Source organism: Staurois parvus, unplaced genomic scaffold, assembly GCF_062004578.1.
Source record: "Staurois parvus isolate SC_StPar_1 unplaced genomic scaffold, SC_StPar_1.0 ptg000546l, whole genome shotgun sequence".
Classification (NCBI taxonomy): domain Eukaryota; kingdom Metazoa; phylum Chordata; class Amphibia; order Anura; family Ranidae; genus Staurois; species Staurois parvus.
Genome location: NW_028318342.1, coordinates 4,448,880 through 4,467,420, shown reverse-complemented (window position 1 = coordinate 4,467,420; position 18,541 = coordinate 4,448,880). Strand labels below are relative to the sequence as shown.

Here is an 18,541-nt window from a genome sequence, read left to right as displayed (position 1 = left end):
GTTCAACCCCTTGAATTAAAGCTGAAAGTCTGCACTTCAAATTAATTTGGATTGTTTAATTTTAATTTATTCTGGTGGCATACAGAGCCAAAAGTGTTAAAATTGTGCCTGTGTCCAAATATATATGGACCTAACTGTATATTATATTGCAGCTTGCCAATTCATAGATACAATAGATTCATTTTTATCTGGTGATCCAGCCAGCAAGTCTGTTGTTTTTCAAAAGCATAAGCTCTCCAGCAGAATATACCAGTTTACATGGATGAGACAAACCATTTAACACTGACAGGGGTGCTTCAAATGATCAGCTTTTATTTATTCATGTAAAACCTTTACCTCAAAAGGAAAAACTGTTTGCTGTAACTGATTATAAAGTGTGAGCTGGAGTTTGGCTTCAATTTTGTTAGCGTATTTAAACCTGCTAATACATTTCATACTCCTCTCCCTGAAGACTGACAAAACTGCTGTCTGCTGTGCCTCCTGCAATCATTCATCCAGAGTGGTGCCTCACTAATATTGGCCACGTCACCAAGTGAAAAAAAAGAGAACAAAGTAAAAGAAAAGAAAATGGAAACAGCCACCCCATCTAATGATTAGAAAGCTGCAATATATTACATTTTTTTGTTTTGGGTTTAATAGCACTTTAATGAAGTGTTTAATTTGTAAGTAACAGAACATTTCAGTTCTAGGCAATTTATTATGATACTTGAAAGTATGAAACGACTTGGGGCTACAGGATATTAGGAAACAATGCATGTCAGTCAAACTTAAGTATATCCAATGTTGAAACACACGTGGGCTTTCCTAAAGGTGGGATTGCCTAGAAAGGACATTAAAGAAAAATGGGGAGACTGAAGCTCTCCAGAGTACTTGAGGTCATCCCATATAGCTAGGGAATGTAAAGTGATGGGATTCTTCAGGGAGGATCCATCACACGGAAATAGCCATAGGAGAATATCATTAGGGAGGCGCAGTCCACCACTTCGAGGGATACCCAAAGCGGTACTTCAGCTGTAGCATGATATTTGGCCAATTGGGCTGACTGGTAATACGTCTGTAAATGTGGGATCCCCAGACCTCCTCGAGGCAGACTCTGCTAGAGAGTTTGTTTAGCCACTCATGGTCTTGGGCAGTGCCCACATACATTTTAGAAGCTGTTTTTGAAGTTCCTAAAGGATCGGGGTTCCTAATAGGTAACACCCGAAACAAGTACAGGAGTTTTGGTAAGCATGCCATATTGATTGCCACTATGCAGCCAAGCCAAGATAATGGGTAGTCCTTCCAAGCAAGCTAGTAAATGTAAGAAGGGACACCTATACTTTACTGGCCTGATCTGCTTTTTGACCTGCTGTTTTTACACGGCTTTCCACATATTCAGTTTATAGACCCTTGTAAGCACAAGGGATCAGGCCCTTTATGAACACCAAGCATTTCTATGGTTCTACTCCTGGTTTATAGCACAGCTGCATCAGGAAAAAAAAAACTTTCGTATGTGTGGACCAAAAGAAACAGAAATAGCAAAACAAATATCTGACTTTCTAAATAAAAGACATATACATTTTTGGATTAATGACTTATAATAAATATATTCATTCTTGTTTCCACATTCATATATTCTTAAAGTAGTAATAGCAGAATGTCTCACCTATGCAGTATGGACAGCACTGACCCTTCCTCAAGACCGGCCTTGCACAGGTAGCTGGTGGACAGGTTTCTGTGTAGCAGCTTATCTTTCCATCCATGCAGACACAGCTTGTGCAAACATTGGGTTTCCAGGACTCTGCTGCCAGGAAAATGTCTCCTTCCTCATTTTTGCAGTAACTGGGCAGGCTCTCATTGCTGGGCACTGAGGGCTGTAGAGATTCATCTGGAAGAGTGAATGTAAACATTTAGTGGCAGGAAGTGTCAGCTCAGATCTCCTGAACTGGGCAAAGGAAATGGATATCAGGTACAAAGTGTATTTTCCACTGGCACTATCTATTGCCGTCCTCCTGCCTCTCCAACACGGGTTAGTTTAAAGGTGGAAAATGCATTTGAATGTTCCATTTTAAAAAGGCACACTTGAAAGTGACCTTCCCATCCAAAACAAAGACAGCTCTGAGAAAATGAATTGCTTTGTGGTTAATTCAGAAATGCCTCTGCAATAATTCAGCCTTTTGCTGGCTTTCCACTAACTGAAACTGCATGAAACAGCCAATTAATACCAGGTTTCTATATATTAACACTTCTTTTCAAATATTTATGTAGAAATTAAAATGTGTCTTAGTCAAAATAATGGTTTCCATATCACACACCATACTCTTTTTCTAAATTACTTTTAAATGGCTATTTACCTGCAACTAAAACAGCAGTTTTGAGTAAAGTGTGGTGTTTAGAAAACTCCAAAGAATCTCATAAGTCACTGGTGCAATTTTTCAATCTAGGTTTCCTGCTTCTTTCCCTACATTGTCACCTAGAGTCACGCCTACTGCATTCTCCATAATGTAACATAAATGTAATTTCCAAATGTAAATGTACTAGAAACACGATCAAAGAATCGTACCAAATATACTGCTTTCGAAGTGATTGTACGATAATCTGAATGTTAGTACACAGCTTTCATCCAAAATTATTTGCAGGCACAAGCTCAAAAATGTTTCTTGTACAATACCAGATCGTACGATTTTTGATTAATCAGTACAGTTTTTGTCCAAAAATAGAATACATATACATTACATCACTTCATCGTACAAGAATTTTCATAACTTTAGTAACCTCTTCACTTTCGCTATGAGACTAGCATGCAAAGAAAAACAAAAAAGAACAAAAACGGACGATCATTTGTACAATATTCTCTTCGTGTTTACGGGGCTTAAGTCTGAGAGACCCTTGCAATCAAATGTGAGTAAAGAGTGACACACTATCATAATGGCTGAAATTTTCAATAATCTATATAGGATGTGGCCTAATGTACTAGGGTCCAGGTGCATACTATACCATTGGTATTTTTTTCATTTTTTATTTATTAGACTCACACAGCAAAGGAAGGTGAATGCCTGCCTGTCGCACTGAAAAAGTGTTACTAATAGTGCCCTGCATCCTGCCCATGGGGTGTCATGCTAGTTGGAGGTGGATGTGGCTGATTAATTGGCATTATTGTATGATAAACCAAAACAATCTACAATGGGTTGCTGCTATTGCCTTTTTCTTTTTGCCAAATGAAATAAGCCAGGGCTGCTCAACCTTTTGAAGAGCGAGGACCACTTAAGTGATCTGGTAACTGTTCGTGGGCCACAATGAAATTAAATGGTTCAGAATTTAGATTTTTTAAAATTTTGAATAGTATAATGAACATTTTCCTTCTGCAGCCCATGAATGCCGGTGGGAGGGAGAGGAGGAAAAGCCGGTTTCAGCAGTTGCAGGAAAATGGAGAGGATTGGTTCCTGTACATGCTGCCACCCTTCCTGTCCAAATATAAAACAGAATGACCCCTGATGCTTCACCAATGTTTGGAAGGTGTGGTAAAACATGCCACATCTATGGGTTTTTACCATCCTCAAACCACAAATCTAAACAAACCCTTACTGTCCTGAGCCCCCTATAAAATTGCTTTCACAGCGCAGGTGCGGCTCGGTGCACCTGTGGCTTTCCTGTGGGTTAGCTACATTGTTTTGTATTTTTTTAGGCCCCTTTCACACAGGCAGCCTGATCAGGTCCACCTATCCATTTTTCAGGTAGACCCAATCAAACCTTCTATTTGCCTCTATGGCACGGCGGGTGTAAACGGACGTGTCCGTGTTTACCAGTCTACATCCAATCTGATCTGCTAAAAACAAAAAGATGGGGATCCTTTCCCTCTGCCTAGATGGATCATATTGGATGACTTTTGGGCGTAAATGGACAAGCAGTCTGTTTACATCCGTCCCCCATACAGGAGAGCAGGCTGTGCCTGACACACAGACTTGTCATCTCCCTGCTCATCGTGCTCCTTGGATTTTGGATGCCTCTATGCATCTAAGCTGCAAAAAGGTCTCACACATGTGGTATTCCCATACTATGGAGACACAGCAGAATATGTTTTGGGGTGTAATTATATTATGCCTACGCTGTGTGGGAGAAACAAAAACAAATTTTATTTAATTTCTTAATTTTCAAAAAAAATGTGATGAAAAAAATTACAACTTTAAAAAACTCGCCATGCCTCTCCCTAAATAACATTGGACTGTCTACTTTCCAAAAATGGGTCATTTTAGGGCCTCATGAAATGAGGCAGTCAGTACATCAGGACTGATCAAATCTCAAATATACATATACCATAGTTTGTAGACTCTATAACTAGACTCTATATCACACAGACAATACATTTTGGCCTCAATTTATGAAGAAAGTTTATTGATTTGCAAAATTTTATAACTGAAATAAGAGAAAAAGTGTCTTTTGTCAACATTTCTGGTATTTTTTCACTTATATTACAAAGAATAAAAAAATAGTGTTGATTAAATACCACCAAAATAAAACTCTTTGTCTCCAAAAAATGATAAAAATTTCATTTGGATACATTGTTGCATGACTAAGTAATTGTTATTCAAAGTGTGGCAACATTGAAAGCTGAAAATTGGCTTGGGCAGGAAGGGGATGAAAGTGCCACTTCTTTTCCTCTTCCCGCTTCTGCTGGCAGCTCCGTCTCCAGGCTGCTAGAAAGGGCCCAGGTGAAGTGCACTTAGTACCACTCTGTAACAGAACTGGACCCAGACTGCACTAGGGTATTTCCGTTAGACTCCCGCTTCCCTGTCTTAACACAGATCCACGGACACCACCGCTGGCCATACAAGACGAGACAGCACCAGACTTGAAGGAAACCAGGAGATAGACTGCTTTATTTTAACATAGATACAAGATATATACAAAGGGTGGGGAAATACACCCAGTAACAGGAAACACATCAGCAAGCCGTCCCATCAGGGGGAAGGGCTGCCAGAAACACACACCCCCACCAAGTCAGTACAAACACATATATCCCATAATAGTTTGCTCCCAAGCAAGACACACAATAGAACAATGGGATACACCACCTGGAAGTAGACAATACACAAACCCATACATCCCATAATAGTTTGCTCCCAAGCAAGACACACAATAGAACAATGGGACAACCACGTGACATTAAACAATGAACAACCCCCACACCCCACCTATACATGTCCACTCATTAGCAGGACATTTCACCTTGCACCCCTAACAGGCACAGGGTGAGTTACACATAAGAGGGATATGGGAGCTAAGACAGGGGTCTCCCCACCTCTCCAAAGGGGGCTGTGTTCCATGGGCCCCCCACCCAAAGTCACTCCCATCACACACTCTGTCTGGGACAGGAGACGGTGCTACAGAGGAAGCATTCACTTATGCGGCTCCTGCTCTCTCTGTTGTTCCCTACTTCCTCTGCTGCTGGCACCGGCTCAATGCACTCTGATGCTCAGGGATGGCAGGTCGGAAAGCCCAGATCAGGTAAATGGGTTGCTGATCGCAGACATGCTTTTCCCTGGTTTAAGGTCAAGAGCCACATCAGTGGGCGCCGAGGAACATATGTGGCCCACGGGACACAGGTTGAGCACCCCTGTAAAACAAAGTTCTGCTGGCAAACAGCGAAGTAGCACTCAGTAGCAAGAACTTCCAGCCCTATTTCCTATATGCACTAATTTTCTCCTTATGCCAGTAAACTAAATTATGCTCTGGCAGTGTCTGATCTTATTTATTTTTATATAAACCTATGTTGTATTAACAATTGCACAATAACCTGTAGTATAAATATAATCTTGCAGTATCAAAGCAGTTACTTTAGTATTTCTCTGTACAGCAAAATTTTACTGTAAAAAAAGGTTAGGAACATTAAACATTTGAGGTATAAAAGAGGTAAGACCACTGAGTTTTCAAAGATGCTCTGCACTAACTTATTTTCATTAGTAACTGTGGTGTAAATTTGTAAACCTTAAGTACCAAACTGTACAGCTGCTTTCCTGCTTTCCTACTGAATATTCAAAAGGACTCCAAAAGAGGACGTTACTGTATGAAAAAAATGTATACTTCGTTATGCTGTTGATGTATCAGACTCTGTGTAAATCAAGGGCATTGTTAATTTGGCATAGCATCTAGATTCCTGAAAACCTACAGAACGGCAGCATCTGTTTCTTCATTTGTCCTTTGGCTGTGATCAGAAAAACAGAGTGGTACACCAGAAACTGTGTAGAATAATGCAATAGAGGAATATGTACTGCTTATGGACAAAGGTTTGTTCTCAATACAGTTTGTACACATTCTTTAAATTATACAACTGTATGGCTTCTGGGTTCTGAGAAGCAGTTCTAAACAGATCATAATAAAAAAAATTCAAAGTATGCATAACTTGTTTTATATAAATTTTGTTACAATTTATACACTGGTCAGCGCCCATTTGCTCTTACTCCAGAGATAAGGAAGCACACAATAATACATTGCAGAGGGTATGACAGACATCCCCTGATACAAGACAGTGCACTCTGAACTAGATGGTATTAACAATGTAATATCATAACATCTAACTGCATGTTTCTTTTTCTGCCCTATTTCTGGAGTAATGCTACATCTGTATGAGATTACTCTACTTCATAAAATAAGTCTTGTAAGCCTTGTCCACACTTAAAAATGTGCATTAAAACAAAGTTAAATCAAAAGTTGAGTAAAAACTGTAAAAATAGCCAGAAGAAAATCAGTTATACAAAATGGGTGTGAAAGTTATGATATCACATTTGCAAAACACACTTGGGGCATATAAAAGGAAAAAAAACATTGATGAAAACAATGAAAAAATGAACACTAAGTGGTTTAAGAGTAACACATTAAAAAAAAATCAGGCTATTCGTAAAATTACATCATTAATTGTATGCATGTATTATGTGGTACACATGCATACAGTAAGATCAGCATTCAAAGTAACTTTAAATGAAATTCCCTTATAATGCTACTAAAGAGAAACTACTAAACAGGCTGCAATTGGGGGTGCAAGTTCTGTCCATGTTGAGAATAAGGTACAAGTAAACCCAATCACTAAAATGAAATAAGGTCAAGAGCCACATCAGTGGCAATCAGTAATTTAGCAAGTTCCAACAGTCAGTATAGCAGCTAACAGTGCTAAACCATTGCACAGAGCCGGTAAGTATATAGTTTTATTTTTTTTAAAAAGAAAGCTTTACAATCACTTCAAGATTAGATAGGTTTAGCCTAGACTTCCACTTTAACAGAGGCAACTGATTTGAGAATACCAGGTAATTACTGTGTGTACTCACAAATCAGTTGTTGAGAGCAGGAGAAGTTCAAAGGGCCGGAGATGACAATGTCCTTGTAGACAGCAGCAAGATCTAATCAAGGTGTAACTCTGTGTCTCTAGCAAATAGGCACAATGGAGGCAAACAACTACCTCATGCTGAAAAGGCTGGAACAGAGTGCAGAGTATGCCTCCAACCCTTCAGTCAGTGACTCAGCACATAAGTGTCTAGCATGTTAACCCTTTCTGTGGAAACCAATGGGAAAGGGGATGATGACTGCTTCCAATGATTGTAATAAACATAGTACCTCCTTATGCTCATACCACTTGGTGCTCTCATAACTAGTAACATCAGAGGCTGTACCATGGCTCTAGAAAGCACGCTGTAGCTAACAAACATAGTACACAAGAGTCTGGAAATCACAAGGAGAATCCAGTGCCCGAAAGTCAGAAAGGTCACTTCCTTTATAATTGATTAATTCATATATATTTAAAGACAGAAGGTAGAACATTTGTTAGCTGAAGGTACACTTAATAGTTAATTAATCTAATTTATATGAGAGTAAAACTCATTTTTTATACACAGATGATTTTCCATTGTGCTCTAACAAAGACACTATAAAGAAAAATAAGCATAGCAAGAAATAATTAAAAATATTTATGTCTTAACTTTTTATCCCCACTAGGAGGATCCATCCATGTAAAGCACCTGTGTGCAATGCACATGTGTATTCCTTTCAGTTATGTTAGCACAAATAAATCACTGCTTCAGCTATGCTGACCTCTAACTACACCAAGCATTGGAGTGTATAGGTTGAATCAAGAACAGAAAATGAACTCTAGGTATGCAAAGCCACTACCCAGCTCCTGACATCTGTCAAGGTGAGCATAGTGATTTATAGGCTCGGGGGAAAATGTATCGGCACAGCTAAAACCAAGTTGGTGTTTTTCTATATAAAACAATAAATCCTGAAACTCGATCACAGTGTCTCAGTGTAAATCCTTTGCGTCATATCTGGATATTTTCTACAACAACATGACTTTTACAGGTAAATCTTTATGATGTAAAGCATTTCTGGAAAATATGGATTATACAACAGCATTAAAAGTTTTTATAGGTGGTGACCAACCAGGTTGCATTTTATATAACAGGAACAGAGGTCATGATGTAGGATAAGTTGGTAATCAGGAGCTAATGATTTTAATCAATACAGCCACCAGGACTTCCAGCAATTTATAATTATGCTGACAACACTGGATCAAACATGTTACCATCATTGCATCTACCATACTGTAGGCTTGACTGGTCTCTTTTACCTTATGGATTGCTTACATTTCTGAAGCAACTGTTGGCGGTTTGCTTGATATTAAGACAGTATAATGGGTTTCAACAGTGGCAAACAAAGATTTAACTTGGAATTTTCAGCTGGTTCACCAAAGTCCAGAGTTGTTGTGTGGAGAGCTGAACTCAAAGTTACAACATGTGCATATGAATGTCTGGGGCAGATTTGTGTTATTTTAAGTCTGGTTAATGAATTCACCTCTGGAACTTTCATACCACAGTGGATGAGGCAATGTGCATTACAATTAAAAAAAGTGTATTGCCATCAAAGAATCCCATTCAATTGACTTCAATGGGACCTGCAGGACAAAACATTAGAAAATGCAAAGCATTTTTTTTTATTTACAAAGCTCCCTATAATAGTGCATGCACAGAAATGTGCTTGTTTGAAATGCACTGCTTTCTGTATTACCTTACCTTAAACCTGTGCTTCTACCTGAAAAAACTATATACATAACCTGATGGTGGTTGCTGAAAACCAGTACTGAGGAGCACTAATAAAAATGATTATAGTCTCTGCTGTCCATTGCATACTTATTCGTTTCAGGAGACAACATCTGAGTTGAAAACTTTTCCTTAACCACTCATGCTATGCTGTCATATTTTGCAGATTTTCTTATCCTTGCATGAACAAACCTTAGTTTTAAGTTGTTTTCTAGACAAAGGCTCCTAAGGGAACTGTGCTGTAAATAGTTCCTTACTACATCCTTCACCTTGTGTGCTTGATATCACCTGCACCACTGCCTTCAGTGAAAAATACAATATGACAGCACATGTTTAAGGCAGGTAACTACTAATTTACTACAGACTACTTGTTTCTGCTTTAAAGAGTAAATGACAAAATATGAGCTATGGTTTTCTGTAAAATACATTTAAAAATCCAATGTAGAAAATTACCCGCAATCAAAACGTAAAGAATTAAAAAAAGCACCTTGAAGAGGACTCCCGATGCTCAAACATTTCTATCCACAAGTAGAATTACAGAACTGTTCAATTCTCAGAGCAGGCTATGCTGGTACACCTGTATTCATCTGTCATTCAATCACACAAATGCTTCATTTTGTGACTAAATTCCACCATGGGAAATTATACATATTCTCACTACCTGGAGCACCTGCAATTTACTAAACTCATTAGAGTAGCTATTCCTCGCCAAAGTGTTTGTGACGTATAGCTCAGAATGTCTGTGTACTCTGGAGATGATTGAATGGTTTTGCCTGTCGTAGCACTGACAGAGCAATATACATCTTCAAGGTAAAAACTTTTTTATATATAAAAAAAACAGCATGGAAACTGGAAATTATTGAAGAATACAAATGTAATAAGTTACGGTACATCGCTCAATAAAGAAAAGAAATAAAAAGTGGACATACTGTTTTGCAAATGTTGGCTGTACAAACTGAAAACTGTGTGGCAGTTTCAAACATTTTAAACCAACTTTCAAATGCAAAAACAATTGAATCCCAAACAATGTTGCCATATAAACTGTTTTTGGTAGATTGCCTTGATACATTTCATTTTTTTATGCCAAGGAAAGTTGCCCTTCTCAAATAGAAATATGCCCTACTGAAGCCTACCTGTGCTCAGTAACAGTGGTTTTGCTTTCCTTTACTAAATTACCCACGGAGAACTTTAGCTTTGCCAATAACAGTCTGTAAACTTACATGTAAAAAATGGGAATATCCTCCTGCGCTTAATATGGATGAGTCCCTATCCTAACAGCTGCTATCACTCTGCCTTAACCAATAAGTAATATATGGTGTTTGGTACTGTAAACTTACATAAGATCAAATAATGTTCAGGCATTTCTTTTATTTGAATTTAAGCTTTGAAAGACTTCTAGCTCCCAGCTACTATAATAATCACCATCATTAATACTAGATGTTTATTATGCAATGCTACCCACAGCCCTTTCTTATTTTGGGAGAAACAAATACAATTAGCCAGGAAAATCCAACCTGGCTAATCAATTCTTAATTCTCAATTGTTTGAGAATCTGGAGAAATGTAAAAATATACTGAGTTTTTAAGCAACAGTCATACAAATGCACATTTTCTTTTTGCTCACAACAATTTTCCAGTCATTTTATACAGATGTTTGTTACATGAACATTTTAGAATTGCTGCTTGAAATAAAAATCATTGTACCTGGGCAATGTGGGCAGCAGGAGTCCTGAGTACGGGTAGGGATTTGACAGAGCAGTGGAGGGCAGACTTCAGTTTCACATAGCACTCTTCCACTATGACAGGTACATTGAGTACAAGAATCAAAATTCCATGTCTCTCCCTCAACAAAGTACTCCCCTCCTGGAGCATGGCAAATCGATGGGTCAGTGAATTCTGTTTTTTTCCCACTGGAGTCATCTATGAATGAAGATTAGAATATAAAACAATAATTACAATATTATATGTATTACCAGATCATGACATTTAATCCAGTATACTTGCATTGCAGGATCAAAGTAAATTTCATCATTGAACAGGGTGACCATTTTAAACTGAAAGAAGCAACAATGAATTGCAAGGAACCTAAATCAAGTGTAAGGGGACCCAAAAGTGTTATCTGTGTGCTTTCTATATATCTTGGGAGGTTCGTTGTCAAGATTTCCTGCCCACGTTTCCGGATATGTTGCTATTTATGCAAGAGTTTTACCTCTAAAATAGGTGCTCTGAATTTCATTCTCCATTTTATGGCAAGAATAAAATGTAAACTTTAGAAAGGTAAGTTGGTCAAAAATTGCTATGCCTAAATAGGGAAATATTTACCCAAAGTCAAGAATAACATTCAGTTACTAAGGCTATTTTCACACTGCTCCATTGCAAAAACATATTAAAAACCAATATGCATTTTTGATGCTTTTTTTCTGTGGTGCATTGTGTTCTTCCCCACTGGACAAAGCACTTCCCACAGGTGCACTGCATTTTTGATGCGATTACCATTCATTCAATGGGAATGTTGTTTTTTTTTAACTGACCAAATATGCTCCAAAAATGTGGCAAGCAGGATTTTGTTTACACCACAACAGAAGTGCAAAGGTCCAGTTTGAAGACTTACATAGAATTTAAAGGAAAGCATTTTCCTTTGGCTTTTACTGCACTTTTTTTATGCAAAAGTGCTTCAAAAACTGCTCCATGTGAAAGCAGCCTTAACCCCCCGGTCACATGAAAGCCGATTTTGAAATCGAGGCACTTACAGTGAAGTCGTATGATTTCAAAATTGGGTGACCTGACAATTTCATTGCGATTTGCAAATCATATGCAAATCGCAACAAAAGTAGTGCATGCACTACTTTAGAAATCAGTGCGGCTCTGACAAAGTCAGAACCGCACTGATATGACCGCTCTAATAGTGGACAATAGGGTGCGACTTGGTATACAATTTGCAAGTCGCAGGGCATGCAAATCACATGCCAAGTCACACCCGATGTGACCAGGGGCTTAAGGGAAGAAATTAAAAACTTACTACAAAATGTTTGAACCCTTTATACACAAAATACTTACAAATGTCTTCCAGTATCATACAATGATCTGCTTGTTTGACTCATGTGAAATAATTGCATATGGCTGGACAGTAATGAGACAACATGACTGGCTATCTATTCTATTGTTTAAACTACATATGTATCACTTTAGATAACAGTGAAGTTACTTTTATCTTATTCTCCTTGAAAGAGTAAATGACAGCTTATTGAATGTATTGATTACCACCAATTCCAGAACTGAATACCATTACGTTTTACTGCTCTGTGAGAAACCTCTGCAAAGTGTCTAACAGTTGACAAAATGGTTTAAGGCTGGCCATACAGCAGGCTGAACGAAAAAAAACCCAGATTACTCTATCCATACAATCAAGGTAGATGGAGGAATCCTCCCTGTCTGGACATTGTATTCTGACAGTGGCACACGATGGAAAATCTTCAAACATATCTCTTCCACAGACTATGATTAAATATTCAATTTTGGTGAAATGTGGAAGGCCAAACATTAATTGAAATTACACTGCTGACAGGCCGAATGTTGATCATTGTATAGCCAAATTAAGTCTAGCTGCATTTCGTCCTCACAAAACTTACCCATTGGGCTAATTTATTATATTGTTTGAATATTCAGTTAAGTTATCCAATTATGTCAAAATAATATAATTAACAATGTATAATTTGCCCTACATGCAATTGGATAATTGAAGCAACTATCAACAAAATCAACTGCATGAAGAAACTCAAGACAGCCTCTATACCAGCGGTCACTAAATGGCGAAAGGCCTCAGCAGCACTGCTGCCCGGACCACCAGCAAGCAATGACAGATCGGCGGCTGAGCAGGGTGGTCGTCACGGCAACATAACATCTCGTGTGCGCTCCAGCCCTTTCAGCTCACTGTCTCTCCGACTCCCGCTCCCTGCCTGTACACAAGCGTCCAGCAAGGATCCCAGCACAGCTCCTGTCTGCCCTCAAGATAGGGTGTAGTCTTACAGGGACACTCTGTTGGGCACATTGAATGTTAAGGGGCACTCTGATTGGTACAACATAGAATGTGCCCATCAGAGTGCCCCTTAACATAAAATGTATCCATCAGAGTGCCCCTTAATATAAATGTGCCCATCAGCATGCCCCTTAATTTATGTTAAGGTGCACTCTGATGAGCACATTTTATGTTAAGGGGCACTCTGATGTGCACATTTTATGTTAAGGGGGCACAAACTGTGTAAAGAGGCCCTCTGATGGGCACATGTGATAAAAAGGGGCACTCTGATGGGGAATATGATTTAAAGGGGTACTCTGATGGGGAAATATGATAGAAAGGGGTACTTTGAGTGTAAGGGGGCACTCTGATGGGAATACCTGATGTAAGGTGACAATGTGATGGGGATACCTGATGTAAAGGGGCACTCTGATGGGCACACCTGATGTGATAGGAATACATGATGTAAAGTTGCACTCTGATGGCGACACCTAATGTAAGGGGGCACACTGATGGGCACACCCTACTCGGACCTCGGCCAGAAGAAAATTTTAGTGACTACCTTGAATTTTAACTCAATGGCCCTGCGCTATACCTTTTACTAAAATTGGACACCTGATGGAATGGCTTTTACACTACACTGTATACACATATTTGTTGCATAAATGATTACTATTCAAATGTTTTATTTCATGCTGTGTGGAGTAGGGAAAGGGTTAGCGTTTTATCATGTTTTTTTTGCTGTGTCTCCATTGGAGAAATTTCCTTGCACTTCCTGACAGAACAAGAAGTGATGGAAAAATCTGTCCTTCAGGGGAACGAAAAAAAAAAAAATTTCAATTGCTATCTATGCCCCAGTGATGCGCCTCCCATTTCTATTATTGGGATCACAGGGAAATGAAGAGAGAAAATCTCCCCAATGGAGTCATAGACAATTATAAAAAAAACCTAACATATGCACCTCTTTTCTACTTCAAAACTAATAAAAAATGACTGGAATTAGGCTATAAACGGTGATCTAAATCTTTGTTATATTTTGCAGTGCGTAGGGTATATTGCTTTCACTTTAGCATAAAAATGCTGCTAGGTCAGTGAACTGTAAAAATATTAGCATCTGAAAACACATAATTACTGCATGTTTAAATATTCTACTATGTCCCAGCAAAACAAACTGTAATTGAAACCAGCTGGGGGTTTTAATGCTAAAAAAAGCTGGGGATATGTCCATATTCCTTAGACCATATTATCAGAGGAAATGTAGCTACAGGCTTGATTGAACAAATGAACATTCAGTGCAACACACTGTTAATCCTGTAGAAGCTAACATCAGTGAAGCACATGATAACTTGCTTTATCAGTTAATTTTCCAGGCAAACTCATTTTTTGAGTGCTTCATAATTAAGCCCCACTTTCATAATTAAATTAAAAAAAAAAAAGATTGAGATGTATATTGTCATTTGAATAAACCATAATGAAAGTTATCTATAAAAGAAGTGTAAATATAATTGAAGGTGTTAAAGCTGGGATCCCAGCTTAGATTATCTAGTGCATGTTGTTCTGACTAGTTGCTTGAAAGCATACATCTCTTCCTTTCCATTGTTTTTCAAACTTCACATGAAATAAGTTATTACAAATAAGCAGGTATGACACATTCATTACAGACTTTTCATAATGGAAGCAGACTGAACATTTATATGCTTTTGCATAATTTATACACTTTTTTTTTTAAATCAGAAAAGGCTTTATTGAAAACAGTTAAAGGTAGGCATGGTGGACAAATTGCACAACAGTAAGACATACTAAACAGAAGAGAACATATGTGGGTACAACTACTAGGCCTCTATGAAGCCATTGGTTCAAAAACAGCAATAGTAACAGTACAAAGGTCATTGCACAATGAACACTAAGCAATAGGCTCACGATACAAAAGAGTAACTAGTAGTCAGGTATATGTCAACCTAGGGGACCTCACAGAATTCGCATCTGGACTAGCTACAATGGGCCAAGTCCAGGGGTATCCAGCCATGGAGCCCAAAGCCTGTCAAATTTACTTGGGCATCCTCTATGCTGGTAAATGAATTTCTACAATTTTAAGAAGTCACCTATGGCCTGTATCCAAGCCCTTACAGAAGGGGGCGAAGCCGACTTCCTGTTAGTTAAAATTAAATTATGAACCATAAATAAATCTCTGTAAATAGCTTCCCAGATGTCATCGCCCAAGATATTACGCAGGCAAAATTTGGGATTTAAAGGCACAGAAGACTGAAAAACTGAATTCATTATGTCCGTCACCCCTTTCCAATACAGGTGAAGCTTAGGACATCTCCAAAGTAAATGAATAAGATCACCCTGGTCACGCAGACATTTAACAAACCAGGGGTCTAGCTAAATATCCATTTTATACAATCGCCCCGATGCAGAATATATAATTAGGAAAGTCTTTGTGCCACATTGAGTGAACAAGAGGTAACTGCTTCAAATGCTTCCTCCCACTGGCCACCCGAGATCACACCTAAATCCTTCTCACACTGAGACAGGACCCTCAATGGATACTGTCTAAGAAATCTGGCCAAGAGCATAGAGTATCTCTGCAATATAAAACCTTTAGAAGTCTCAGCAGAAGCAATTAAGTTAAAGAATGGTGATGAGGATAGGTACCAATCGCAGGAAGTCCCCTGGGCTTTAATGGCATGTTGTAATTATACATAATAATAATAATAATGCATAGAAGCAGGCAGAGCAAATGTCCTTTGTAAATCAGAGAAGGGTAGCAAAGAACCATCCTTAAAGATTTGGAAAAGATGTGTAATTCCATAGCTCTTCCAGCATGGGCCCTGTTGCAATTTAACCAATTTAGCATATGAGGCATTATGCCAAATCACACTATATGTCTATAGTGAAAGCCAGTAATTTCAGGGTTGGAGCATATAAGAGCAACTAGCAGCTCTATAGCTAGGGTGAAAAAGAGAGGCGACAGCAGGCAACCCTGCCTAGTCCCCTTGCCTAACCTAAAGGGAGTAGATACTCTGCCTGCCACCCATATGGTAGCCTGAAGGTGACTATACAGCAAACAGACCCAGGAGGTAAAAACTTCCCCGAACCCAAACCTATCACTGGCCAAAGGTACTGCCAGTCAATGCTATTGAATGCTTTGTTGGCATCTAAAGATAGCAGAACTCTCATCCCTCATTATCTGCTGGGGTTTGCATATTCATATATAGCCAGCGAAGATTAATGGCTGTAGATTTGTGAGGTATAAAACCCACCTGATCCGAGTGAATTATAGGGGATATGACCTTATTAAGTTGCAAGGCTAGGACTGTTGCTAAGATTTTTATGTCAGACTGCAAGAGGGAAATGGGTCTATAGGAACTCGGATCCAGAGGGTCCTTACCAAGTTTTAGTAGTAGGATCATTTGAGCCCTGGACATAGATCGAGGCAGGCACTGAGTGATACGAGCCCGGTTGAATACTTTCAGCAGCTGGGGTAAGAATTGTTCCCCATAGTGAGTGTACACCTCCATGGGTATACTGTCATCCCTGGGTGCCTTGGAGGAGGGGAAGGAGCTAACCGCCCTCTGAAGCTCTTCTATAGTGAGGGGTGCCTCCAGTAGGCCCCGTTGCGTGGCAGAGGGTGGGAAGGGGAACACGCTGTAAATATCCAGTGAGGTCAGCAACTGAGTGTGCAGAGTGCAAACTATACAGGCCTTCATACAGTCGTGTCAGTTCAGCAAGGACCAAATCAGGAGTATTTACAATGCGGCCATGTTCAGTTCTAATGGCACCTATAGTGGGAGAGGTCTGATGATAGTGTACCAATTTAGCCAAGAATCATCCCGTTTTTTCCCCCTCCTCAAAAAACGCCAGTTTAGTGAAAAAACATTTGCGTCCAGCCGTCGATGTCGTCAAGCGATCAAGGGCAGACTGCACTGACATACACGCCTTCAGGGAAGCATCAGAAGAATTTGTAATATATTCCAGTTCAAACTGACGTACCTGAATGTCCATCAGCTCAAGTAATTCAGATGTGAATTTCTTAATCTTATTCATTTCTGGTATACAAATACCTCATAAGTAAGATTTAAACGCCACCCCACACCAGAAGGCTATCCGAGTGATGAGCATGGTTACAGAAATAGGAAGAAATAAGGTAAGCTATATGGTCATGAGAGGGGAACAATTGAAGCCAAAAGGCATGTAATTTCCAGGGGGCTTGCAATGCCTATGAAATGTGTTGGCCTTGGACCCTTTGTTTCTTGGTTAATTTTTACAATAAAGCATTGTTGCCCAAATGCCAGGGACATGAGAGGTGACTGATGTGTCATTTCTCTAGGTCAAAGGAACAAAGTCACAAGATATTCTGCTGAGAGCAAGATAAAAACTTGTTTATAGAATGAAACGTGTTTATAACATCTAGTAACCTCACATTAGGAGATACAAACCTATTTAAAGACGTCTAAGTTAGAAATCCTTAAGTCTGGGGGAGATGAGAAGAGGTTTTGGGGTAGATAAGAAGCAAAAGTGTGACTTTTCAGATAATGAATATGATGGTTGAGCATGACTCTGTTATCCTTGTGGAACCCTTCTGATAGCTCCTCCTGTGGTGGGTGTGGCGCTGCCCACTATTGGGAAGCTTCCAGAAAATTGGTTTATAAGGCGGAGGTCTGGGCAAGACCAGTAGAAGGCCCCCCATAGTGGCCAGAGGATGCTCTGAGGCTGGGATTTTGCCAAGGCTATATGGGCTCATCGGCTGGTTGCGCCTACGGCTTCCCTGTGACCCCGTGGGCAGTATGGTTCCGATGAGATTTGTTCATCCCAGCTTCTAACATAGCTTTGGTAATGTATTAATTCTATGCTGTGACGCTGTCAAATGATGTGTCTATTTCATGCTGTAATGCTTACACTCTTACTGGTGTGTGTTTTTATGCAGATTGTGATAACTATAAGATATATCCTCCTGTGTGTCGTGTGATAATAAAAGTGGAGGTTTTGATAGTGCAAGAATATTGCAGTTGGATTCTGTTATTTCTTGGAGTGCCGGGTGAATGCTATGATGTGCCAGGACAGGTGTTCATTTGGTAAATGGTCTTTCACATGCGTAGGATATGTAATGGTTTAAATGCTGATTAAAAGGTACCTGCATGACTATATGTTGATTGTGAGCGTGTATATGACTTGCTTTTAGTTATTGCAACCAGCATCTCTATTACAGGGCTTTAGGCAAATCTGAGTCATGATCCAGACCACTAGCGGTGAATGATCAGATACTCCCCGGGGGTTAATACTCAACTTTAGAAAGTAGGGGATCCATGGGCACGTTACCAGTACAGAGATAGATTCAGTAAAGAGAGGAATAGGTTTTGGAGAAGCAGGAGAACTGCTTAGTCATAAGGTGTCTATGTATCCACAGATCTTGCCATCCCACTTCTCTTAGGAAGCGCGCCAATGTTGTACCCCACAGTTGT

At 39.3% G+C, this 18,541-nt stretch overlaps 1 protein-coding gene across 1 annotated transcript in view; it reads right to left on the bottom strand.

Moving 5' to 3' along the window:
• The window catches only part of CRIM1 (cysteine rich transmembrane BMP regulator 1), a 1,025,033-nt gene that overhangs the window by 67,242 nt on the left and 939,250 nt on the right, over window positions 1-18,541 (bottom strand). The window contains exons 12-13 of the mRNA XM_089690902.1: window positions 10,766-10,981; window positions 1,646-1,867 (exon numbers count right to left, since the gene is read on the bottom strand). Of these exons, the coding sequence (XP_089547028.1) occupies window positions 1,646-1,867; window positions 10,766-10,981 (438 nt within the window). The remainder of the gene's footprint in view (window positions 1-1,645; window positions 1,868-10,765; window positions 10,982-18,541) is intronic.